The sequence below is a fragment of the Fusarium fujikuroi genome, chromosome FFUJ_chr02 (genome assembly GCF_900079805.1).
Source record: "Fusarium fujikuroi IMI 58289 draft genome, chromosome FFUJ_chr02".
In the NCBI taxonomy this organism is placed as follows: Eukaryota; Fungi; Ascomycota; class Sordariomycetes; order Hypocreales; family Nectriaceae; genus Fusarium; species Fusarium fujikuroi.
In genome coordinates, this window is record NC_036623.1 from 1,542,995 (window position 1) to 1,569,990 (window position 26,996).

Sequence of the window (26,996 nt, forward strand, 5' to 3'; positions counted from 1 at the left end):
ATTGGCCCACCGACAATTTACGCAATCATCAACGCCCCCTTCGGAACTTCTGATCGTGAGTTCAATGGCCCTTTATTTCGACCTGGTCCACATGAGCCTTCGGCATTGCCCTGGCCTAGTCATAGCATCAAGCCCCCAACCCCTAAGTCATTGGCCGTTGGCCGTCGTCCCCATAGATTTCGGTCTCCTGCTGTCCCAGCAGTGTTATGCCGCATCCGCTGTGCGTGGAGATGAAACCTTTCTTCGGCCTCACGTGTCGTTGTGTAAGGACGACTGGGGCCTTCAAAGCCTGAAACATAGCCTGGGCATCTGACAGGGGCCCGTCGATCTTCCTTCGCCCTACCCTACAAAAGTATGTCAGGCATCAGATGTCACGGCACCAGGGTTGAAAGCCACTCGGCCGTCAAAGTGCGCGGATGGGGCTGACAAGAACCGAAAGCTTGAATGTTGAGGGTGGCATACCAATCATGGTTGGTTGGTGCCTTGATCGCTTGGCGACTGTGCCTGTATCCCTGGCCGCACTTGGATGTGTGCAAAATTTCCGAACAAAGATGGACCTAATTGTCGATCATTGCGTCAATTGTATTGTTATCAAGCAGACGGTTCTCGCCGCTGCTTTTCCCCATGTCTGCCAGGGTGGGGGGCTTCGACGCATCTCGACTTCGTATCATAGACAAGCCTGCTCAGGAATCAGGCACTTCGATCTCAGTGGCTGACTTCTGTCCCTCCACAGTACACACCTGGGCTTCTCTGCGGTGTTCCGTCTATGGCGTCTTTCTCGTCAAAGCAGGACCTCTCCCAATCATAGTCGTGCTTGTGGCGTATCGTAGAAGCATTGACGGCCGGGTACTTGCATACTCATGCACTCGTACTGGCTCCAGGAGTGGATTATAATGGTTTTCAGGCTCAGGACAGCGTCCAAGGCCGTACCCTACTTGAAGTACCAAGATTACAACTGCCGCTTTGTTATGTCCTAAGGCTGATATCTGCGTCCGCCCTCCAAGGAGCGACTAACCAAATACAAGCATACAATGAACTGGACACTGCTGTTCAAGACTAGACTCGGTGGATGCATCTTGTTCTCGGCGGTCAATATTCGCTGCCGTCTTACGGCCCGTGAGCTCAATCGGGAATGAATCTAGGCAGGGCTCTCAAGACCTTTGCTTGGTCCAGATGGCGAGAATCGTGGAGGATTTGCAGCATAGCCCTGCACTTGCACGCGGCTTCCTGCTTCTAATTGTTACCGTGGGCTCCATTAACATCGCGGATCTCCACTGCTGCCAGTCTTTTGCAGCTGGGCCATCCATTACACCGCCATGGCATGGTCGAAACAATTTTGGCTATCTCTGAGATGCTCAGAAGTATATCTTTTCATTAGTACTGGGGCTTCTGAGCTCTCAATAACTTGCATGTCCTTCCCGTTGTCTCAGGCTCTGCGCAACCTCAAGTCTTCCCCATTCAAAGTCCCTGCCCCCAGCCGGTGACCCCGAGTCTGCTGTTGTTTCTTCGAGACTGTCGGTAGGCTTCCTTCTTAGGACCTAGCCCCTTCATTGTCTTCTCACTCAGTCCTGTGCTACATGTTCTCATAATCACCCCCTAGAGCCTCTCGATTCTTAGTTCTCAGTTCATTCCTGTACGATCCCAAGTCAGCCACCATCACCTGAAATCGAAGCGTGGGTATATAGACAGCCAGATCCTGCACTCGTGCGGTTGTGTCTTGTCTAAAGCTGTTATCTCTGGCAGTTCACCTTTTTAACACTGCACTTGTTCTTTGTGACACCATTTGTCCAGCGATACCATCACCCGACCCGAGACCGAAGAGAGCAACATATATCGAACAACTTATTTGTCGAAATAAAAACAAAACACGAAAATATTTACTCAGTTTACTGAGTAAGGCAAGGGTGAGACACGACTATTGTTTTCGACTCCGATGCCCATGATCAACCCCCGATGTCATTACCATCCTCATTCTAAATACGACTGAGGATCCCTAAGCTATCAATCACTTAAAACTCATATGATATATTGGCTCTTGAAGTTGGGACTAAATTCTTCTCGGCTTCTTTGTCGATGCTTGTTGATGAAGTCCTGCTTCTGAGCTAGACTGGACTGTTCTATGGTGTTGCCGAATATCGCCCCCGAGTCTATGAATACACAACGCTGTACAGCACATATTGAGGAGTTATCAGGAAGTCAATAGGGTATAACGGCTCGTTCTTTTACAGAAACTGTTGACCCTTATAACTGACCTTTATGTCTCCCGAGCTGACGGCACTGTTTGCTTATTCATTATCCCAATTCACATCTTAACGATTAGATTGGTCTCGATTTTGATGTGGAACGGAATTTGAAGCTGATACAAGTGCAGAATTAGGCTCAAGAAACAACAAGAACGCGGGTGCCGATGCCCTGGTGATTAGCAACAGCTGTAATTAAAGCAGGCAAGTCGCTCCCTTTGTTTCGACGTATGCAGTATGCAATACACAATGGGCCGAGATAGTCATTTCTGATAAACTTTTATTCACCCCTAGCTAACTATGAAGAATTTAGTCCAGTACATGATCCTTCAAACTATCCCGCTTGAAGTGTTATTCACTGAATGACATAGGCTGTGTTGTCTGCCTGAAAGTGCGCATGAGTTCTCAAATTCCCAAGGTAAGCTCATTTAGTACCTGCCCAGGTGTGTCCAGAAGTCTCTTCTGCACTTGTGCCTTTGAGGGATCGGCCAGCCAGCATTTTTGGAATGGCAGGTTACATACAAATTACCAAGTGCTTCATCTGTGGCTCTGCAAGTCAAATGGTATGTACGAACTTTCATCTTTCGTTATCTGCCCCCCATTCAAGCATATGAGAAACAACATCTGCACCCGCTGTCCTAGCTTTATGCTGTTCAAATCTGCGGCCCAAATGTCACAGCGTCTTCCAAACGCCTCACACCGCAAGGCGTTCATGTCTGCTGGCTATCTTGTGAGAGGCAAGCATCTCTTGAGGAGCTTCTTAATCAAAAAATGCCATATGGGAACTTAAACGAGTGTTTGTCCACTGCAAGATTTAATGGTGTCATTCGAGCCAGCTTGTCATGCTTTGCCGCGTTGTTTGTGTTTCGTACACCAAGACAAGCAAGCCGAAGATCTTGTCCAAAGGAAGGTCACGTCTGGTCTTCCGAGTTCCACCAAATGTGATGGTATGGCGTATGGATGGTGACAAGCCAGCGCTTATAGCAACCATGAAAAAGGGAGCAAAAGGCTTGCATGACCTTAGATATTTTCTGAAATTCCTTTTGATCACTATTGTCAGAGACTAACATGAGACCCAGCTTGTTCGAGCAAATTAGCTTGCAAGTCGCCATCGCATCACTGCCAGACTTGTAATATGGTCGAGACGGTGATATCCACAGGTCTCATTGGATCTCCTGGATATGGTCACGGATTGGTCTTGCAATCGGGACCAAAGGCTAACATGAAGCCTCTCAAACAGGACTACGAATCTTCGACGCCCACCATGGGCTACATGGATATGGCGACGGCTACCGGAGAGATGAGGTCAGTCTTGCTAGCACTCTTTCTTTGCTGTTCCCAGCGTGCATTGTTTTTTGGTGCTGGACTACGTTACGACACAACTGCTATAATATGCCTTCCTCCCCTCTTGGCAGTGGCTCTTTTTTACCTCCTTACGTATATATGCACCTACTCTGTGTAGCTTCTGTCGAACCAGTCATGTTGCACTTGACAATTCCCCCATGGACTTCGCGATGGTGAGTGGTTCGGCCTTGTTCACGAGTTGTGAGCTAGGAGCAGGGGCCATTCTTTGCCCAAGACTCCGTAGCCCAACCAAACTAAGGATACCCATGTCATTGGTGGCAAAGGTCGAGTTACAGTTCTCTGAAAGTCACCATTGTATATTTCTCTAAAAACAATAGTTTTTACCTTCCCTACATATCGGCCGTCATTTCAGTACACTTCTTCAGCTGTTCTGGCGGGCCTCAACCTTGGTGGCGGCTTTAAGTCAGGCTCCGGGAAGAGCTGATAGCCCATAACTCATTAGCAACTCACTATCTTCAATTCCCCTTGCCTATCGCTACAGAACCACCCCTGTCGCCTTTCTTTTCTTTTTGCTATGTCTTAGTCCATTCATCAACCTGACCATGACCATTGTCTGTCTCTCTTATGCTCGAGGGAAACCCCACTAGATTTGTGAAACCATCAAACTGAGGGAAGTTCCCTCACGCAATCCCCTCGCACGTTACCGTACCATTCAATTACTGCGTTGTCTCGATCTCATCTACCCAAATATTGCTAGAACGATGTCAGGCAGGGTTCCATCACAGCTGGAGTAACTGGCAGCGAGAGCAGCCCTGTCAGCCATTTTCTGTCAAGCATTCCATTCCCCATTCTTTAATTATTACGCAAGATCCCCAACCCAGCCTCCCCTCTCTGGGCTCTTCAATATTATATCCCCTGTTGTTGCCGGCGGAGCGATCCCCTGCCGCATTTATTCGCTTGAGGTGCTGAAGATTCCCAAGCTGGCCAGTGAGTGCATGTGTCTCGCAGGCTCTCACGGTACTTGCTCGCTCGCTCGCTCTTTGGCATCCCGTTCATTCGGATCTCTCTCGGTGGCTTGTCACAAAGCAATGGATAGCTCTTTTTGTTTTGACATTGACGCCCGGGGTGTGGTATTCGCTACCTTGTCCGGAAACTAGTCCTAGTATCCTTCCAACCCTATCCCACCCATTCACTGGCTACATTGCTACTTTATTCGAGTTTCCGCTTACTGCAACTTGCTGTCTACTCCTCCCCTTTTGCACGCCCACTGCCTACCTTGCCTACACTGCAGTCTGCATCTACCTACCTATTCCACATTGACTACACGCTGCCCCGTGTCAGCGCCCAGCGCCAGTGTCGTATATTGCCAGTGCCAGTGACAGTGTCGCGAGCTGCTGCATTGGCCGTCTTTGTAGCCTCTCGAAACTGCTCGGCGGGTTTTGTGGCACACCAACCGCCGACAGTATTACCTGGCGTGCACCTCAAGCTGTGACACTGGGAACACTGTATTTCCAGGACATGGCAATACAGCATCTCTGTGGCCGCGTCCTTTTGCCGTTGTTGCTGCCACTGCCAACTGCCACTGCCGTCCCGTAACCTACCTGTCTACCTGACGTTATCGCTACTCACTTCTTCTGTTTCTTGCTGCTCTCTGGTCAGCCTGAGGTCGCCTTGCTGATGAGCCGCCAGATACCCGCAAGAGGCCAGTACTTCTTTGACGATAGAGCCCTCTCAACCTTCGTCGCTCTTAAACCTATTCCACCCGCCTGTTCTCAGCTCTACCGCGCAGTACCCCCAGGACGGAAGTGCCTTTTTCCAGTCTCAAGCGGCTGGTCATCATCATCTCTACCCGGGTATAGACGTCCGTTCTCGACTGGGTTCCAAGTACGTCCTCTTCTTTCCTCTTCATTCTTAAGTCTCTTAGCCCTCACATACTCCTCTCTTCCTCACCACCCAGGTTGAGGATTCCGTCAAAACCACACACCATACCCATCAGATCTCAGACTTCTCTTGTCTCTTTTCCTTTGGCTCTCCTTCTCCTCTGGTCATCTCTTCTCCTGTGTACAAGCAAAGACAGAGACATGAGCTGGGTTGGACCGATTATGATATACGCCGAAGACAAGCTCTATCGAGCATTGCAGACAGAGTAGGAACTGACTGCTGCCGGCAGCAACTCATCTACAACGGGGATGGCACATCCCTATCCCCCTTCACATCGCACCCCAGGCCTCCCGCACCCTGGTCCCCCGATCAGCACTCGAGAACAGTACGGTCCTGCCACACCGGGGTTTAGGAGGCCATCCGAGCATTCTGTTCGATCGCCCTCCTTTGCCACGCAGCCAAGAGGAAGACATCCACTGTCGCCAACAACAAGCCCCAACGCGGGCTTCTCGGCTCCAAGCATGGCCTCCAACGGGTACGGCGGTAGGCCGGCTCAGAACAACATTCCCCCCCTGCAAGCAGTTCATATGCTAGGAAGCCTTCAATACAACGATGGCGCAGGAACACCTGTCAAGGTGGATATCTCAGGTATCATTGACAAGGGCTTCTTTTTATCGGAGAATGAGTGGACGTGTTATCGCAGAAACTACTTCTCTTGCGTCTGCTCCTTTTCTCTGAGCCCTCACATACCCAACGTTACTATCCAGTACACTGCTAGTGGCTCATCACAACCCGTTCCGATCTTTGGATTCGCCATGTCTATCTCCGCAGTTGTCTCCGACAATGAGCAGCACAACATCGAGCTGGTACAGCATACGCCAAAGAGAGACAAGGGGCCCATAATGAAGCCTGAAAAAGTTCGGCTCAGCAACAAGCCCCCACAGACAAGCCACCACCACCATATGGGCATGTTCTCAGAGTCGGTCGTACCCAATCGTCCTGTTTACCCCGACAATTTCAGCAATCAGCCCGGCAGCCAACAGTTACCCACAGAGCACACGTTTGAGCGCATTCAGTTCAAGCAAGCTACCCAGAACAACGGGAAACGCAGAGCTGCTCAGCAATACTACCAACTGGTTGTCGAGCTCTGGGGCGAGGTAGCTAATCAGAGCAGTGGTGATCAATACGTCAAGATAGCCACACGCAAGTCGGCCAAGATGATCGTCCGAGGCCGCTCGCCGGGCCACTATCAAAACGACAGACGCGGAAGCCAAAGCAGCGGACCTGGAGGGTCGTCGGGCAACATGGGAGGCTACACCGTCAGCGGCATGGCCGACTTCAACAATCCCATGATGGGTGGTCCAAGCTACGCGACAGGTGGTTTCGACGCACGCAGCAGCCTCTATGGGGTCCGTCATCACGATATACCGCACGAGTCGATCATTCCTCAGGAGGATTCCAAGGCCATCGTCACGACCCGAGAGTACCAGTACTATCCAGCCCCAATGTACGAGGCGCAGAGCGACCGGATCGAGCTATTCAACCCCCGTGGGGAGCGCGATCATAACGTTGTGCCGCACATGGCCACCGGGATGGACATGAGTGGCAAGATCAAGCATGACTACGACGGCGCCGCTCTACCCAGCATCTTCCACCCACCAGCTCAGATTAATGATCGTCCGCCGGGGCCCTTCGAGGGCAAGCCAACCTCGAGCGGGTACTACCCCATCCCGTCGTCCGGCATCAACATGGCCATGACATCATGATTGGCTGCTACGAGATGCTATGAAAATTGCAGTGTCGAAGTTGGCGGCGTTAACAGACCATACTAAGGCGTTACGGAGTCCAGCCTGTGGCCTAAAAGTGGAAGAAAAATAAAGGTAAAAATCACGAAACAAACATCGGCATAGTCTGGAGCAAGAATACGAGCATAGCATTGCATAAGTTTGGGGTTCAAACCCTAGGATCTCCTTCGCTTGATAACATATTAGTACTTTGCGAGGAGAGTGGCCTCGGATACGCAAGGACGGGCAGAAAAGCTGCGAATCATAACGACGTGTACGACAAGAAAGCTGGAGAAACTAGATGCCAGGTGTTACCTGACATTTCATGGGCGAGCAAAAGCAGCATGGTGAGAGAGATTGTACGAGGAGCAGAACATCAATAGCGGCAACGGCAGCAGCAGCAGCAAAAGGAGACAACAGGACAGACATGAAAACGTGAGATCAGCTGGTCTTATTTTCTCTCTCTCTCTTTCTGTTTTTGGGGGGCGAATGGAAGAAAGGAGGATACCCAGGGTGCATTTTTCTTTTTCTTCACTTCTTATGGCACATGGTTTCGTCACTCTGTTTTTGGAACTTGTTAACTGAATGTAATTCTTGTCATTTCACTTCTTTCCTATCCTATCCTCTTCTTGTGGCAGGATACCGCAGCCTGTTGACTGTGGATACTTGGCTCCATGTTTGGCCATATGGCTAATGGCTTTCAAAGCCTGTCCGGGAAGTTGATGGGTAGTCCAGCTTACCGGAGAAGGCGATGGATGGAGGGTGGGGGCTGAAGCATCAGGTGGGAGGATGGCGTTGAGACACAAGGACACTCAGAGGTAGAGGGATAAGTCGAGAATACGAGGATAACAGGATCAAGACACAGTCATGTCGCATGCATGATTGGGTCCTAGCAGGGTATCTATTCAATGACAACCCGGTATCCCTCTGGTGCATCCGCGAGGGTCACGGTGGAGTGCTGTGCCTAATGAAATCTGACGGAATGCAGGGCCCCATGGTGCTGTATGGCAGGGATGGATGGATGGGTGGATGGGCTAGCTAGATGTGGTTGAATGCCACTCTCTTGATTTCCGTCTGGCCTTATAATGACAACTTTCATTGATAAAGATGAATGAGACTGGTGTGTAATGATTGACTCGCAAGAATGACCCTTTGAGGAAATTAACAGGGCCTCAACAAAGGGACCAAGCCAAGATCCCACACTACAGAGCAGTCTTGTTGGTCCTCAGGCATTGGCTCTGGAGTCGAGATTCGAGGTTGCAGATGGAGGCTGTATCTACGATGGTCCAGAGGTGCATGCATTTTGCGACTGTTTTAGATGCAAGGGTGCTGCTGCTAGGCTATTCACCACCCTTGCTATGTCACATCAGTGGTCTACGTAGTATGCACAAGCATCCATTCACTGTAAGTAGGTATGTAAGTGTGTATGTATGTGTATCGACAAAAACGGGGTATTATTTGTTTGAGATTGAGGTTGCGCGGTTGAGGCTAAGGTTAGTTCGATTAAGGTTACCGTCCGGACGCTAAAATCAACAAAACAACGGTTTTTTTTTTTTTTTCGTCCGGCGGGAATGGGCCGGACCGAGAATTTAAATCGCAGAGCAAGACGCCTTGACGTTTTTGCAATTAGTTTAGTTCTATTCTACGGAGATTGAGGGGGGATAACGAAAACGGAAGAGGGCCTAAAAAAAAAAGAGTGAAGTGAAGGTCGCGACAGGCCGAGCATGCACAGAGCGGGAGTACCCATCCAATACTGGAAGATGAATTATTTCTCTTCTTGTCATTTTAGGGCGGAGACAAGATGCGAGATGATGGAATGAGGCTTGTCACGCGGAAATGATCAGCTCTTCTCTTTTAAGTACATACTGTACATGCTCTGCTCACGACCTACATTGGACTGTGAGGTACATACCTGCTGAAGAGAGAGACAGAGAGAGAGTTTGGGGGTGGATCGACGCTAGGAAAGTAAAGTAAGTACGGAGTATGTATCGTGAAGTTCTGGATCGCAGAGAGTGGAGACTAACGCGGCTCGGAGATTTAATTACATATTACGATAGACAATTGAATTAGAAGCTGCAGATACGGATGAGACAATCTGCGTGGTGTTTATCGGGTTGAGAGAGAGGAGAGAGATGTTTTGGTCCAGTGTTGGCAGATTGTTGGCTCGGACTCGTTGGTAGAAAATCAAACAGGACGAACAGGGGACAGTACAGTACAGTACAGCACACGTGCAGCACAACAGTAGGTACCGTCGCAGTGGACAAGGGCCTCGGAGATATCTGTCGATGGAAGCGATCAGGTCAGTGAACCTTATAACGAGAACCCCTACCTCGCCTCTTCTGAGAAGAACGACCCCGGCTGCAAGCATGTATTTCTCGCATTGGCTAGTGTAGGCGCTGGGGTTACGAGAGGGCCAAGAGGTGTGATTGACCAGTACAGACTACTACTAAGAGAGAGTACAAACGGCTACAGAAAGAGAGATCAATGCTACCATGCGCGTCACTTGGAGAGTCATTAATATGAAGTTAGGTGGATAAATAGGGTCAGTAGATAGATAGCCTGCCTATAAGCCGTGAGTTGTCTCTCTCTGCAGTGCATCAAAGCAAGACACCAAGGCATCCATTGATATTCTACAGGCTATAGTACCTAGAAAAAAAAGCAAATGAAATGAAATGAAATGTACATGTACTTTGCTCTTGAATGCATTTTACCCCTCACCTCCATGTCACCGAGTACCCGGTCGGGGCCTCTGCTGTTGACACCTCGACACCCTCCTATGGTCGACCGAGGCGGGTGATTTCTGCAGCCTCCATCTCCCCGTGGTTACACAGCAGCTGAATGCGAGTTACACATGCAGATTCTCGCCTACAACCAATCACATTCATGTTTGCAGGCACAGAATCAGACAGACAGAGAACGCCAAACGCCGAGGAACAGAACGAAGTCGCGAGTTTAGTTAGGGCCAAGATTTCCAAGATACGATGGATGCTTTTTTAGATTTATATCGTCCTCTCGCCTTTTCGGCCTTTGATCTCGCTATTACCTACTGCCTACTAACTACCTAGGAATGCTAATTCTGGCCCCCTCTTTTCAGCCGAGACCTTTTATTATGATGTACTCCGTACCCAAACTACTACTACTACTACTACTACTACTACTACTACTACTACTCACTCACTCACTGTACAGATACGGATCGATACCAGCACACAATCTTCCGTAAATGAACCTCTTTTCCATCTCCGGCGATGACGCAGGCTTGGCACATTCGATACGCTAATGCTCAATTCACAAAAAAGAAAAGAGACCATGGGAAAAAAGGGACTTGTCAATTTGGTGGGACAGCCCCCAGGCACTTTTTTTCCCCCCGTCTTCTTCGCTTTTTGTTTCACTGTCTCTACATCTACTACTACTACTAATCAACGCCAAGAGAAAGTCGCCCAACCCTGGATTTGAGGCTCATGCAGCTCTTTTCACCGGTGACGCATCCCTGCCTCCCTTGGCTACTCTGTCCCCACTCATGAGGCCTTCCTCGGACGCCGGTTTGAAAATAGAGGCTATGAGAGGGCAGACCCTACAAGGGACTTGAAATCGGCCGGGGTCAGGACCTGAGCCTGGTCTAGGGTGGTGTGACTCGCAAGGGCATGAGATTCTGATATATGACAGACAGAACAGTCTAACGTGAGAAAATTCAATACGACTCCCGATTCACGAGTCAGTCAGTTAACCAAAAGGTTATGTGATGTGATTTTGGGCTTGGAAAAATCAATTCGATGCTGGGTATAAATGGACAGTAAAGAATGCTGATATCAAAAGGAATTGACCACTGATTAAATCTAGATGCCTCCCTTCAGGTTCTGCATATGCATTTCTATACTCATTCATGCATATTCAACACACACACACACCGTAGACAACCAACTGCACTCTTTCTTCCTACTCATAGTCTCATGCCCTCCAGATAGCATCAGCCATCTTGGCCACCATGCCCATCTCGTGCGTGTCGTGTACCCTCACTATATCCGCACCACCCTGAACCGCCGCTGCCACCGTCGCCGCCGTGCCCCACGTCCGTTGCTTCGGCTCCGTGACTCCTGTGATCTTGCCGACAAATGTCTTCCGGCTCGAGCCAACTAGCCACGGCAGGCCCTGAAGCCCCGGCCAGTATCGTAGCTCCTCCAGCCGTCGAAGAATCTCGAGGTTCTGCTCTCCCGTCTTGGCGAAGCCGATACCCGGGTCCAGAATCATGCGCCACCGCCGGATACCCGCTGCCTCGGCCGCTGCTACGCGCTCGAGAAGCTCAGATGCTATTGTCGGAATAAGTCCGTCTGGATACGAGGTCAACTTTGTCATGGTCTGCGGCGTGCCGCGCATATGCATCAGACATATCGTCTTCTCCAGACGGCCGACGGTAGAAAGCATATCTGGGTCCAGCAGACCAGCCGAAACGTCGTTGATGATATCTGCTCCACTGGCAATAGCTTCCTCGGCAACGGATGCACGATACGTGTCAATGCTGATAGCCACATCACGAGCTTCAGGAAGCGATCGAATAAGCTGGACCGCAGGCACAACACGGGATGCCTCTTCCTCTGCTGATACTTCTGGTCGACCAGGGGCAGTTGACTGGCCGCCAACATCGATAATCGAAGTTCCGTTCTTGACCATATTCATAATGGTCTGAGCGAGGTTATCTCTATCGTGAAAGCCACCATCTGAAAACGAATCCGGCGTCAAATTGAGAATGCCCATGACATGGGTCTTGCGCTTTGCAGCAAGGGGCGTCAAAGAACCTGCCGTCGAAGAAAGCGGTGTCATGGAAGACAATGGCTCGCCAAGGGGCAGCTCATTTAGATTATCCTGAATGAGCTTCCACGGTTTCGTCGGATCCAATGATTTTGCCGGAATGAGTCTGCAACTTGCCGTTAGAATACCTCGATTGTGTTTTTCTGTGCAACGTACTCGGCCAGGGGTCTGAGAACAAACTCTCGCTCCAATATGCCGATATGGGGAATCTTGAGCCGCTCGTGGTCAACCTTTTCGTCGCCGTAAAGAAGTATGTCCAAATCAATGTTACGCGGACCCTTGTCGATGACCTTCTTTCGCCCCATGTCATTCTCAATGGCTTGCAGTTGATCTAGAAGAGCTATAGGGTCAAGTTCTGTCTCGACCTAGCGGATCCGTCAGCGCGGAAACGCGAACGGACGTTTTTGATATACATACCTCACAAGCGCCGTTGACGAAGCGATCCTGGTCGGTAACATACATGGGCTCTGTCTCCCAGAGGCTGCTGGTCCTCTTGACTTTGGTTCCTCGGCGGTCCATCTCATTGCATGCCCGCTCAATCTCAGCAACTCTGTCTCCCATATTGCTTCCAAGAGCGATATACGCCGTCTTCTTTTGCGGTCCGCTGCTCCCACAGCCACCTCCGCTTGCGCAAGCACATCCATAGGCATTGCGCTTAAGCTCAGGCATGTTGCGCCTTACAAGAGGGCGAAGGCGCGCATGATGGACATAAGATCGCTGGTGAGGCCTTGTTGACGTCAACGAACATCGCGATGCAGTGGCGAAAGCCCGAGCAGAGCCGGAAGAAGCATTGTGGCCGTTGCTTATGAGGCTCTGAGCAAGCAATCGCGGTGGGAGAAGAGGTTGTCTCATGGTGAGTGGTGCTGCTTCAGCTACATGACTGACGATTCAGAGCATGTTGTTGAGTGAGTTCGGAGGATTGAGGCCGAGAAAATTTGCGCTAAAGAGACACTGGGGGTGGAATTAGAATCTCAACGGACGGTGCTAACAGCTGTTGAAATCTACAAGTAAAGGGCTGAGTACAATGGGGCTGTAGCGGACGTTGCGATACTTTTTTTGGCGGAGAAAATAAGCTGACGAGAGCGGCATAGGGCTACGCGGTTGAGCTCTTGCATTTCCGAGCTGACTGTACGGGGGGATGAGGTGCATTGGTTTCCCATGTGAGGAGGTGGTCGTCATGATTCATGTCACGGGGTCTTTTGAGTCTTGGTCTTTGCTGACTGTAGGTAGTTTCTGCCGTTAGCACCGAGCACATGTCAGAGACGCTGATAGATTACTAAGTTTGCCATTTTGGGCAGGTATGTTCGAGTCTTTGAGAAAACCCAGGGAGAACGAAAAAGAACAGCACAATCATTTTAGCAGGTGCTTCGGCTTTACCGAGTTCCGCTGCTAACAGTCAGGCCATTTCCACTCCATTTCAAAATTGTTAACAGCTTCTCCTCTTTCGTCCCGAGGCATCTTCCCCGGATTCAAAGTGACACTATCCCCAATGCGGGAACTGCTCCTACTCCACACTCTTCCTGCTCAGCCTGGGACGAGACTCTGGAGACTAGACCTCGGCATGTGGTCCCTCCCTCGTAGTTCCTGCCATCGCGAACCGTGCTTCTAACCTCTTTCCCTGCGAAACCCCCTCTCTATCTGCTGATTCTTTTAATACCCCGGATTTCTTCTCCAACTCTCGATTCTCCCGTTCCTTTATCAATCCAATCTAGCTCCTGATTCCACCACCAGAACTCAAGACGCGACACGACAGCATCATCTAGACAAGACAAACAGACAAGCAGACAACATGGCCTCACCACGTACGTCATCAGCACAATCTCCAGATTCCTCAGCGATCGCTAACACGCTCCCTCACAGAGAAGCTCCGAACCCCCATCACCGATCTTTTCAAGATCCAGCATCCCGTCCTCCTCGCGGGCATGAATGTTGCCGCCGGCCCTAAGCTCGCTGCCGCTGTCTCCAACGCTGGTGGTCTCGGTGTCATTGGTGGTGTCGGATACACTCCTGACATGCTGCGCGAGCAAATCGCTGAGCTCAAGAGCTACCTCAACGACAAGAACGCTCCTTTCGGTGTTGATCTGCTCCTTCCCCAGGTCGGCGGCAGCGCTCGCAAGACCAAGTAAGTCCAGACACCCCAAATTCGGGAGGCCCTCGGCCTTGAGATTTTGCCATCACATGCACATCCCACTAGTGACGAACAAAGCGCTGACATATGACTTCGCAGCTACGATTACACCAAGGGTAAACTCAACGAGCTCGTCGACATTATCATCGAGGAGGGCGCTAAGCTCTTCGTCTCTGCCGTCGGTGTCCCCCCCAAGGCTGTCGTCGACAAGCTCCACGCCAATGGCATTGTTTACATGAACATGATCGGTCACGTCAAGCACGTTCAGAAGTGCCTTGACCTTGGCGTCGACATCATTTGCGCTCAGGGTGGTGAGGGTGGTGGCCACACTGGCGATATCCCCACAACCGTCCTCATCCCCGCTGTTGTCGACATCTGCAAGAAGCACAAGTCTCCTCTCACCGGCGGCCCCGTCCAGGTCATCGCTGCTGGTGGTATTCACAACGGTCAGCTCCTCGCTGCTGCGCTCATGATGGGTGCTGGCGCTGTCTGGGTCGGAACTCGATTCATCCTCACTGACGAGGCCGGTGCTCCCAAGGCTCACAAGGAAGCCGTCCGCACATCTGGCCACGACGACAACATCCGCACCATCATCTGGACCGGCCGTCCCATGCGTGTCCGTAACAACGACTACATCAATGACTGGGAGGTCAACCGTCAGGCTGAGATCAAGGAGCTTGTCGCCAAGGGAGTTATCCCCTACGAGGCTGACCTCGACAAGCTCGCCGAGGCTGCTAGTGACAACGATAGTGATGACGACGAGGATCTGTTGGACAAGTACCGGCCTTACCTCATGGGCAAGTGTGCTGCTGTCGTCAACGAGCAGAAGCCTGCCAAGGCTGTCGTGGATGAGTTTGTAGACGATGCTGTTGCCTGGTTGCAAAGGGGCAACAAGATGATTGCCAAGCTGTAAAGAACCTATTAAGATACCATGTCTTGTCATTTATCCTTGATTTCTTTTTTAGTATATTTGTAGACTACGAGCATAGCTTGCTTGGATTTACCGTCAACAGCCTCAATTGAATTGGATCAGCATTCCTCATAACGTCTCCTTGAATAGATATCCATCTGTCCTTGTAAAGGCCACTCTACTCTCTTAGGTGCATCAGCTATCACAATGAACCAAAATGATACGTTTTTGATTCCATAAACTAGGAAAACATCAAATCTATTTCATACTTCGAGTAACCAAGCAGTCAACTTTGACTTCACATGTACGCCAGCTCCAAAAAGCATCCCGACCCCAGATTCATGCCAAAGAGCATCTTCTCCGTGCACCAATTCTCGCTCGGTAGTGATAATCGAACAGACGCACGTCCCTTTTGGTTGTTCTTCTCATCTGCTGCCTTTTCACCAACAGGACGCTTCTCAGCTTGAGAAACAGTCACGCACACACCTAAACCTCGAACCAATGGGGGCAAAAGTCCGTCTAGTTCCCAAGGTATGATCGAATGGCTCCCTGGAGTCGTGAAGACGCCTCGCCAGCCATTTGTGTGAGGTTCTCAAGATCGTCACCAGCTGTGATACCAAACTTGCGCACAAAGTCCTTGGCAGCAGACTCGAGATCGCCGTATTCCTCCTCGGGCTCATCCTCTGGTCGGCCGAAGTAGGCATTTGACGAAATGGCGGTTGCGCCCTCGAAGCCTTGGAGTCGGGTCTTGGCCTCAGCCTGAGAGTTGGGGTCATAGGCACCCTTTCCGAAGAACTCGTCAGATGAGATACCCTTCTGCGTACCGAACTTGTCGCGAGCATATCGCTCTGAGTCGTCTACAATCGAATTAGTATCCTTTTATGTCTTGGTGTTCTTTCTAAACTTACCAACAGCAGCGGCCTTGACAGGTCCAACGGAACCAAAACCTCCGGCATTCTTCTTGGGGGCAGCAGCAGCCTTGGGACCACCAATCTGTCCGAATCCCAGTCGGCCCATGCCCATGCCCAATCGCTCAACTTCAGCGTCAGACTTCTGGCGAGTATGCGATGAACTTGTGCCGCGGCTAGGGCTGACGGGGGTAGGAGAGATGATAGCGGCACCAGATCCAGAGGCATTCTTGGTCGCGGGGTCCTCCTCAGCATCAGGATCATAACCGAGCTTCGCAATTCGGTCAGCCTCTTCCTTAGCTTTGCGCTCCGCCTCGTCAAAGTCAATCACGTCGCTGGTGACCTTCTTTGCGCCCAGCTTGGTAGTCTTCTTAGCACCGAGAACGTTGGCTTTTCGGGGACCGGTGGAGGTGGTCGTCTTGCGTAGAGCGGCGGAAGTAGTGATTCGGCTGGCAGGCTTGTTGTCGCCAGTGGAAGATCGGGACAGAGGCGAAGCTGTACGAGCAATATCCTTGCCGTTACCGGAGTTTAGGAAGGGAGAGGGAGTGCGGCCGACGACAGGGGGGGTTCCGGTGCGAGAGACAGGAGGAGTAGGTCGCTTGATGGCAGGCTTGTCCCAAGAAGAGAAGAAGTCATCATCAGGTTCGCCAGCAGGGGTAGCGGCGCCGTCGTCGGTAGCATCAGTAATGACAACCTCGTTGGGATATCTAGACACATGTCAGCTGAAAACAGGGGTATCGTTTGCGACGTAGAAACATACTCCTGGGCATCTCGTGCAGCACGGCGCTTGAGCTCATCCTTGTACTTGGTGGCGGCATTAGACTGGTATTTCGTCTTAGGATCCTTACTGTTGAGCGCCGCAGTGCCGCCATTCTGCTGAAAGAACTTGGTGGCAGACTCGTTACCGCCAACCTTCATAACTCGGAGCTGGTCCCATTGCCACTCTGTTCCAACTCGTCAGCACTCTTTTTGTAAGAAAGTGAATATGCTGGCGTCTACGTACGATCGAGGTTCGTTGATCGCACAAATGAGATATGGACACCAAGGTTTCGGTGGTTGGAGGAGCAATCAAGGCAGAGGTAGATGCCAAAGGGGACGGATGTCCATGTTGGGTTCTTTTGGCCGCAGTCGAAGCAGATCTGATAGTAGGCGCAATGATCAGCTAACGCCTCTACTGAAAGTGTAGAAACAAAAATTGGGTACATACCTTGTTCGCAGGCTTGGTCTTTAACTTTTCAAAGATCTTGAGCGACTGCTGCTTTGAAGCAAGGGCGCTCATCTTGACTATTAGGCCGTAATAAGGCGGGAGTATAGAGGTGACACAGAAAGGCAGCAACAGAAGAGGTCTCGGGACCGCGAAAAGGGGAGTTATATCCTAGCGTATTTGCGACGTGTCAAAGAGAGGACAGAATTGGATTTGGAGGGGGTATTTCGTATTGCTAAGACAAGACAGGACAAGACAAAGTCGAGAATTAAGGAGAAGTGTAGTCAAGGGCAGTTGTCGATAAGGTGGCATATCGACGGACGCTAGTCCTGTTTTGGCCACGACTGGAAACCCCACCTCGAATTCTGCCCGGCGGTGGAGCCGCAATAACGCTGCAACTTGAGCTTAAACAGCTCGATCACACAGTTTAGCTGACTCGCAATCAATCAATCAATCAATCAAGGCAATTGTCTTTGTACAATGGCTATTGCCGAATCGCCAGGATGAAACCGACGACGACAAATCTCATCGCGACCGGATCAATAGCCTTCCGGGGCGTCCCATCAACGCTTCGACCTTTCCATGTCTCGAGATACTATGCGACACAACAAGGCTTAGGGGCAGCGCCTCAAGGCTCCAAATCGAAGCGAAGAGCAGTGACACCGTTCAACGATAATGGATATGTACCTTGGACAGAGCTCTCGGTGGGAGAGAAGGCGGCGAGAGCGACGCAGCAGAGCTTCAACTTTGGCATGATCCTGGTTGGCCTCGTCCTCACTGTAAGTGGTTTTTGCAACAGCACATGCAAGTGGCATTGACGAACACTGTTCTTCTTCTAGGGCGGTGTAGGATATTTCCTCTGGACAGACGTCTTCTCCCCTGATAGCAAGATCTCCAACTTCAACCGCGCAGTTGACAAGATCAAACGAGACCCTCGTATAATCGAACTCATGGGCGACTCCAAGAAGATTACAGCACATGGAGATGAGACATTCAATAAGTGGAGGAGGGCACGTCCTGTTGCGTGAGCTTGGCCGTCATTTGGAAACAGCTCAAATTGCTGACTTGGCTAGATCTACGGAAACGACAGATGCTCGGGGGGACCAGCATATAATGATGCATTTCTATGTACGTCGAATACGGTTTTTCATGATCCAGAGAAATTAACAGCCTTAGGTTGATGGGCCCAAGAACAACGGTATTGCACGGCTTCATATGGTCAAATACCGCGGCCATAGTGACTTTGAATACAAATATCTCTTTGTTGACATCAGAGGTCACGACAGAATCTACCTCGAGCAAGAGGATACAACATCCTCCAAGGGTGGCAAGAAACTCAGCTTCTTTGGAGTGAAGTGGTAATTGTTACATCCCGAATGTTCAACGACTTACGGAGTCTAAGTCTTACCTTGCAACCATTCTGGACTGGGTTGGTGTGCGAAGGAACTCTGAGTTCTTGTATCATATGCTGGAAGCCGGCTTGGCTAGGCTACCTTTGTAACAATAGTCGGGTCTAAGCTCTGTGTGCTGTTACCTATATTCATCGTGGAGCAGTTGACGGGCAAGCCTGTATATCTTCATCCTCGCTTTATGATAACAGCTCTTTGTATAAATTCAACAATGTCAACCAATGGACCTACAGTTGGTACTTCAAACTGCCATTTGCATCGTTTTAGGGCAAACCATAACTCCCGGTAGAGATTCTTATCACTTTTAGACTGTTGCTGAGGATTATAAGAGCCTCTCCGTTGAAACTATATGTCCAGTCCTGGATAGTAAGCACCAACCTCTTCAGACTTTCAGACTTGTCGTTTTTTTAAAGGATATGATTGCAGCTTCATATATATGATGGGTAAAAGTCCTTTGAGGTGCAAATGGGTTTCATATGCATCTGTCTTATTCTCAGTTGCCTTGGCTTCAGTCAATGCGACTAGTATCTAGTGGCCGATCTCACGACAATCCTCGCAAACTGGGAGGTTCTCTGGGTGTGGACAACCTGCCCGCCAGATGGCTTGCATTTCATCTGCTCATAAACTGTGCGCTGTGGTAAGACCACAACAACGTTTGGGCTTCCCACAACCTCATCCTCTAGGTCCAAGGGGTTGAAGGATACCATTCATATAAGGATATTCGCCCGCAACGCGCATTCCAACTCAGAACATGAATACCAAGCAATTTGTAACTACTTCCTAGATCATACACTAACCCGTTCGCCCTGTAATGCAGTCTTTGGGGAGAGTTGACATATGCCTAGGCAAAGAATCCAGGATACCTCTGTAAACTCGACTATGAATCATACAAATCTTGCAAGTCCAGCCAGTCAGTCAGTGGTATAATAAACAATGATCTCTCCTGGCTAGGAGACGAAACCTATGTAGTCTATCACCAAAGGGATCATGCAACGACGTCGACATGAAGGCTCAATTTCGCCATGACAAGACGGCGAGACACTCAAAAGGATTGAGTTCAAGCGCAATGCTTCAGCCGCAATTCCTCTTATTTATGAAGGGCTCGCTTTCATTGATCACAATTCAACATAATTTGCGACTTTAGCCTTTAAAACTAGACGGTTCCTGGCGAGTTCATGAGGCTCTGTCTCACTAGACTCGTACTTCAGAACCAGCATGGTAATACGTAAACTTTTTCACAACTCACATATGCTCCATATGTCCTATGTATACTCTTGACGTCCTTTGGCTTCCGGTCATCCGGTCATTGGATGTTTGTGCTGGGGCGAGTCGCAAAGTGATGACTGAGATCTAACTCTTCTCAACATCGTCAAGGCTTCATAGAACACGGCTTGTTGATATTGAGATAAATCAGAAGACCTCTTGCGTTAGTAAAGAGCGAATGGTGACCAAGTAACCACGCAGGTCATTCTTAATCATTCTCAACGTTTTGTATCTATTGTTCCCCTGGGTTTTTTTAGAAATGATTGTGATGGGATTTCCGCCAGTTCTCATCCATATGAGTTGCGGTAGCGGCTACAAGCACACCAAAAAGCTTGCTCAGATTGTCTCGATTACTGTCATAAACGACTGCACCGATCTACTACGCTAGGGCAGTCTCACAATACCGAGCCAATCTCTCATCATCTATAGCATCACAGAACATGTGACTGGCCATCAATGCATGTGAGAAGCCATCCAAAGATTCAAAGGAGTCGCATTAGAACTTCTTAACGTAGATAATTCAAGTGTGAAAAGTTTATTCCTGGTCTCCAGATTTCCTTGAAAACCAAGTATGTAAGAATGACACATGAATTCCCAGGTACAGTCATAAGAACTGGGTTCTTGACTAGAGCAGACTTCTTAGCCGGTCGGAAACGACCTCAATGTTCGGAACTTCCTCTTGGAGAAAAGTTCTTTTTTCCAGTGCGAGTGGCTCTCTGGTGAAGCCATCGTCATGGCTATCAAGGGTCCCTTTGCTTTGCTTTACATCCACACCGTCACCCATAGATCAGCACTTTCTGGGGAACATCGACAGGGCGTGTGTCGAAATCTGGGGAAGCAAAATTATATCAGTCACCGAGATCGGGATCTGCGAGCCTGGTACCTTTCTCGCCTCACCTTCGGAATGCCGTCATATTACCTCGGCCTACACCCAGGGTTGCTTCAGGAGCGCCCGTGCAAGTCCGTCAAAGTAAAACAAGATCAACCGCAAACCGCAAACCGCAAAGCTATGCCGGTAGTTGCTATCCTCGGTCCAGCGGCTTTGGCGCTCAATCTCTCTCCACGCCCCCCTGGAACTTTGACTGACGGTTTTCTAGGCGCCATGAAAAGAAGTTGTTTCGTTATCATGTGGAGCTCACTAGATCGCTGTAAAGGCTTGGTCTCAACACGATTTCTTCCGAGGGCTTTGCTCGGCATATCCGTATTGCCCCGAACAAGGATTTTTTGCCCTTTCGAACCCTGGAAATTGAGCTCTTTATGGGAATCCCTGTCGTAAACGTGCTTTTTCTTCACTGGTGAATCCCTTTAGTCTCCAGAGCTCTTGGAGTTTGGACCCTAGGCTGAGAGTCAGCCTGCTCCTCATCACATCCGGCTTACTTTTTAGTTGTTTTTCGTAGCCCAGGAACTTAACCGAAACCAGAGAGTGCAAGGTACTGTGAGATCGGATTCACATGCTCACTGAAGAAAATCAGTTGGCTACCCACCTATGCGAAGTATGCGGGTGGTTGCATTCTCACCGTCGTATCATCTTATACAGTATCAACTTAGAGGTTGGTCTAAGAATGAGGCTCTCAAGATTCGTCCGGGTTTAACATGCTCCTGCCGACTGCAGCTGCGACGGCCGAACATTCCGGTCTATGGTGTGTGGCGTGGTAGTATTCATGTTTGGTGGTGTGCAAGCCTCAAGCAAGCCTTCGGATAGGCAGAAAAGTGCCGGTAGTTTATTGAGACCAATTAGTCACTGTTCATCCATTCAGGGCCTTCATCTCTGGAAATTTTCGACAATCGGAAGTCCTGTTAGCATCTTGGAGCATCATCACATGCCAGAAGACGATAGTTGATGACGGCCACTATCCTCTCGTACCATCCAGCTTCACAAGTTCGAAGCAATCATCCAGCATTGTTCTCTCACATGTCCTTATCTGCATATCCAGCATCGTCACTTTGAGCCTGGCTGGCTCTCATGCCCTGCAACGAAAGGCCCGACTTGTCAGTCTTAGGTCAGTAACAGTAACGGAATCGTCCTGGGCGGCCGTGGAAACGATCCCACGAGTCGTTTGACTGCTCAACGGCACGCGCAATTTCCTTGCTATACATACTTGTACGTGTCAAATGCCCTGAGCCTTGCTTCCATGATCCCCACAACCATCAGGGATCTGAAAGCATGTTGACCTTGTCTAAACCAACCCATGCTACAACGCTGCTGATAAGCTTGGTTACGGCGGGTTCTTCAGCTCACGATAGTATTCAAGGAGTTACTAATAACGTCAGATATAGGGAAACCGGCCACCCCCAGAAACCGGCCACCCGCTTTTCAACCTAACCACCTAATTTATAATATCTTAATTAATTTATAACTTTACCAATTTTAATTATATAGACTTATAAATAGTATTAATTAATTTAAAATAATAAAATTTACTAAAAAAGATATATATATTACTCTTTAGATAGTTTTAAAAAGAGTTTCTATAAATAAAGCTATAATAGCTTATAGTATAAACTATTTAATACTTTAAGCCTATATTAAAGGGGCTATAATACTAAAAGAAGCTTATAAACTTAAATAAAAGCTTTTAATTATTTAGAAAAAAAGTCTAAAAGATTAAATTATAGTCTAAATTAACTTAAAATATCTTATATTATATTAATAGATTTAATACTTTATAAGCTAAATTGTAATATATAATAGCTTTCTAAAAGGTATTAGAAAATACTAATTAAAGGCTTTTTTAAATAAAAATAAAGAAGTAAAGACTTTATTTAGTAAATATATAGATTTTAAAAGGTTTAATAAAGCTTTTACTAAACTTATTAAGGCCTTCTTTATATTATTATTAATGCCTATAGTTTAAATAGTTAAATAGAAAAATAAATATAATATTAATAAAGTTAGAATAATAAAAGGGATAGAATTAAATAATTTATTTTTTAGGTTAAAAGATAAAAAGTTAATACTTATTTATTAGCCTAATTTAAGGTCTTAAATTACAATCCTTAAGTATATCTTAATAATAGAGAAAGTCTTAAAACCTTTAGTAATTTTTAAAAGGAAAACAGTTTAATAATAGTATTTTCTAAAGAATTTAGACTTTTTAAAAGCCTAAAAATTTACTAATAATAAGAAAGGCTAAATAAATAATTATATAATACTTATTTAGCTTAAAATAGTATTTATTTTATTAATAAAGCCTAAAAATCTAAAAAACATTCTATCTTTTTATTTTTAATAATTATAGAAGTTATATAATTAAAGACTTCTTATTTAAGTATTATAATAATAATATATTTATACTTTTCCTTTTAATATACTTTTCTTATATCTTTTAGCTACTAGATATTACAGTCTTTAGGCTATTAAAGAGGATATATAAGAAATTCCTCTTAAATCTTACTTTTATTACTAATTTAAGCTATATTAATAAGATTACCTTTTTATATATTTATAATAAAGCTTAAAAAGAAACTATTATAAAGTTAAATACCTTAATTAACTAAAAAGTAATTAAACTATAGCTAGTTAATTTAATAAAGATCCTAATAAACCTAATAGTTACTTAAACTCTTAAAATACTAGCTTTTATTATTATAGCTATTTTCTTAATAAAAAGAAAGAATTCTTATTTTTTAATAATACTTTAATTATCTATATAGCTTTATTAAGTTCTCTAAGCTATCTTAAGTATTATCTCTAATAACCTAGCTATTAGGCTACTTTTCTATAAAATTAACAGTTAATTAAATAGTTATAACTTTTTTATTAAATACTAAAGAAAAGAAATTATAATAATATAGTTAAAATAAAAAGAATATTTACTAAAAAAGAGAAAGAAAGTTATATATAATAAAAATACTAAATTTATAAAGGTTTTAGCAATTTTAAAGGCTTATAAATAAATATAAAAAGTATTATAATTAAAAAGAATATTAAAATATATTTAAAAAATAAAATTTAAAGATCTTTATACTTAATTTTATTTAAATATTTACTAATATAAATTTTATTTAATTAGAAAAATATAGTAATAGTTAATTAATTATATTTCTAATAATATCTTATTTTTAGTATTTTATAGAGGGTAGCCAGTTTCTAGGGGTGGCCGGTTTCCCCGTATCTGACGTTAGCTTCCACCAAGCCAGCTCCTTCGGTCCATCGAATATGTAGGGGTGCGAATCAAAGCCATGCCTCTTATCACGTTCTATCAATCCCAACACGCATCGATTCTCGCGTAGGCTCAGATGCTTGGGCAATCAGCAATTGGGTCTATAGCGCCTCAATGGTAAACGGTTTTACTGTTGGGTTGGTTGATAATTAGCTCAGGTCTTGATAGGCGCGTCTCTAGTCATAACGTCCCCCACCTAAAGACCGGCCACCCCTACAGACTGGCCACCTCATTCTCAACCCAGCTACCTAATTTATATATACTTTAAATAGTTATAACTCTATTAATTTAATTCTAATTAATTTTAAATTAATACTAATTAATTTAAAATACCTTCTTTTATTAAAAAAGATATAAGTACTATACTTTAGATAGTTATAGATAGTATATTAGTAAATAAAGTAGCTAAAGCTTATAGTATTAACCGTTTTATGCTTTAAGGTTAGATTAAAGGAAGTATAATACTAAAAGAAGCCTAAAAACCTTACTAAAAGCTTTTTAATACTTAAGAAAAGAGTCTTTAAGACTGGATTGTTATTTAAGCTAATTTAGAATGCCTTATATTATATTAGTAAGTTAGAGAGTTTATTAGTAAGATTACTATCTGTAATAGCTTTCTAGAAGGCATTAAAAAGAACTAATTATAGGGCTTTTTAAGATAAAATCCTAATATTAGGATATTAAAAGGCAAGAAAATTAACTCTAATTAATATTATAGAGCTTCTTCTAAACTAATAAAAGCATTTTTTATACTCTTTATAATACTAGTAATATATCTAGTTAAGTAGGGAAATAGATATAATATTAATAAAGTTAAAATAATAGAAGGAATAGAAATAAATAGTTTATTCTTTAATTATTAGTTAAAGAAGTTAGTATTTATTTATTAGCCTGGTTTTTATGCCTAAATTATAATTCTTAAGTGTATTTTAGTAATTAGGAAGATCCTAAGATTTATAGTTATTTTTAAGGGAAAAATAATTTAATAATAATATTTCCTTAAGAATTTAGACTTCCTAAAAGACTGAAAATTTATATATAGTAATAAGGGCTAAATAAGTAATAAATTAGTATTAGTTTAATTAAGAAAAGTCTTTATTCTATTAATATAGCCTAAAAAGAAAAATAAACCCTAACTTCTTATTCTTAATAGCTATAAAAGTTATATTATAGAAGATTTCTTTTAGAAATATTATAATAATAATATATATCTATTATTTCTTTCTGCTTATACTTTTTATATCCTTTAGCTATTAAATATTACAGTTTTTAATCTTTTAAAGAGGGTATATTATTATCTTCTTTTAGATTTTACTTCTATCTTTAATAATAGTTATATTAATAAGATTATATTTTTATATACTTATAATAAGGCTTAAAGAGAAGCTATTATAAAGTTTAATATAATTGCTAGCTTTAAAGCCACTAAACTGTAGCCTATAAACCTGGCAAAGGTCTTAATAAACTGATGCATGAGAATCCTGACTAGCAGGATAATAGTTAATCCAGGCCTTAATATTATCCTAACAACACTATAGCCTACCTTTAAATAAACCTGCATACCTCTTTAAATACTATTACCTTATAACTAAGGGTGATTTAGTATTAAATAGTAGTAGCTATAAAAGATCTTTAGTAACTAACTATCTATAATTAGCACTTTAACCACTATTAACGACCTCTAAGCCTACTAAATGCATTTTTAATGTCTTTAGTATTACTAAATTTACTACTTAATAACCTTAATTACTATTATTTATATAAGCGCTATTAAAGGCATTACTAAAAGTATATATTATACCTAAAAATCAATAATTATTTAATTAACTTAAAAGTCTTAATTAGGAAGTTATTATTGTATATATATATATATAATCCTTAATCCTTAATCCCTACCTTATATAGTTATATTATAAAAAAGTAAAAATTATAAAAAATAATATCTTTTATTAAATTTAAATCTATAACTTTTAGCTTTTCTGGCATTTACCTAAAAAAGTATAATCTACCTTATATAATTACTAGTATATATAACCTATAATTATCTCTATTAATATACTCTTTTATAAAATTAACCTACTTATATAATAACCTTACTTTTCTTTAAAATAATTAGCCTTTTTTATTTTAAATTACTAATATTATAAAAAAAAGGCCTTTTAGCTATATTTACTTAAGTCTATTACTTAATTATAGAAAATCTCTATAAGATATTAAGCGAGATAAATCTATTAGCCGTTTAATATTTACAGGCAAGACCCTTTAAGTAATATATTAAGATAAAATCAAGGCCAGGAGATATAAGATAGCTTAAGTAAGTAATATAGTATTTAGTGCAGGGCAGTAACCTCTTATAATTATTAAATAGAGAAAAGCTACTATCCTATTAGACTATTACCTTTTAGTATATTATATCTTTATATTACTTAAAGTAATTAATATAACTATAGGTTATATACCTTTTAATATAGTTATTATATACCTTTAATTAATATATTATTTAGTATTACCTTTTTATAGCTTTATATACTTAAGTCTTTTTAAAGGCTATTATAACTGCATTTTTACTATAATAGCTTAATTTAATTATAGTAACAGTCCTAATAACCCTATAGGCTAAAGATATAATACAGCAATAAACTTTTAACTATAATAATAAAAGGAGCATTTTAATAACTTTAAGGATAATTAATGTTATAATATACTACCTTTATTTTTATTGTAATAATCTTAAGGGTATGGCAATACTTAACCTACTTATAACGATAAGTCTGGCAATAATAATAAAGATAGATTTAAAGCTCTATAATTATAATAATATAGATAATAATTAATCCTCTATAATCCTTATAAAGTAAAAAAAGATATTATTTAATAGATTAAATAATATTAAAGAATTCTAGTATAAGAAGTATACTTTTATTAAATAATAGAAGAGTATTATTGCATTAAGATAGCTAATACCTTTACTATTTAGGACTTAAATACTATAAAT

At 44.8% G+C, this 26,996-nt stretch overlaps 5 protein-coding genes; 3 read left to right on the forward strand and 2 right to left on the reverse strand.

The window, feature by feature from the left end:
• Nucleotides 1–5,063: 5,063 nt before the first annotated feature.
• Nucleotides 5,064–7,192, forward strand: FFUJ_04794 (related to meiosis-specific protein NDT80; the record flags this gene model as incomplete). XM_023571877.1 has 3 exons in its annotated part: nucleotides 5,064–5,137; nucleotides 5,235–5,429; nucleotides 5,716–7,192. The coding sequence occupies 3 exons, from the start codon at nucleotides 5,064–5,066 to the stop codon at nucleotides 7,190–7,192; spliced, it is 1,746 nt and encodes a 581-aa protein (XP_023426108.1).
• Nucleotides 7,193–11,158: 3,966 nt separating this feature from the next.
• FFUJ_04793 (probable multifunctional folic acid synthesis protein) lies at nucleotides 11,159–12,868 on the reverse strand (the record flags this gene model as incomplete). XM_023571878.1 has 3 exons in its annotated part: nucleotides 11,159–12,122; nucleotides 12,173–12,381; nucleotides 12,434–12,868. The coding sequence occupies 3 exons, from the start codon at nucleotides 12,866–12,868 to the stop codon at nucleotides 11,159–11,161; spliced, it is 1,608 nt and encodes a 535-aa protein (XP_023426109.1).
• Nucleotides 12,869–13,805: 937 nt separating this feature from the next.
• Nucleotides 13,806–15,057, forward strand: FFUJ_14408 (related to FMN-dependent 2-nitropropane dioxygenase; the record flags this gene model as incomplete). XM_023571879.1 has 3 exons in its annotated part: nucleotides 13,806–13,818; nucleotides 13,877–14,138; nucleotides 14,244–15,057. The coding sequence occupies 3 exons, from the start codon at nucleotides 13,806–13,808 to the stop codon at nucleotides 15,055–15,057; spliced, it is 1,089 nt and encodes a 362-aa protein (XP_023427158.1).
• A 516-nt stretch (nucleotides 15,058–15,573) lies between these two features.
• On the reverse strand, nucleotides 15,574–17,241 carry FFUJ_04792 (related to zinc finger protein GLO3; the record flags this gene model as incomplete). XM_023571880.1 has 5 exons in its annotated part: nucleotides 15,574–15,911; nucleotides 15,963–16,669; nucleotides 16,723–16,906; nucleotides 16,966–17,101; nucleotides 17,170–17,241. 5 exons carry the CDS (start codon nucleotides 17,239–17,241, stop codon nucleotides 15,574–15,576), a joined length of 1,437 nt encoding a protein of 478 aa, XP_023426110.1.
• A 428-nt stretch (nucleotides 17,242–17,669) lies between these two features.
• On the forward strand, nucleotides 17,670–18,528 carry FFUJ_04791 (Mitochondrial import inner membrane translocase subunit TIM21; the record flags this gene model as incomplete). XM_023571881.1 has 4 exons in its annotated part: nucleotides 17,670–17,945; nucleotides 18,006–18,190; nucleotides 18,240–18,294; nucleotides 18,343–18,528. 4 exons carry the CDS (start codon nucleotides 17,670–17,672, stop codon nucleotides 18,526–18,528), a joined length of 702 nt encoding a protein of 233 aa, XP_023426111.1.
• Between the last annotated feature and the right edge of the window lie 8,468 nt (nucleotides 18,529–26,996).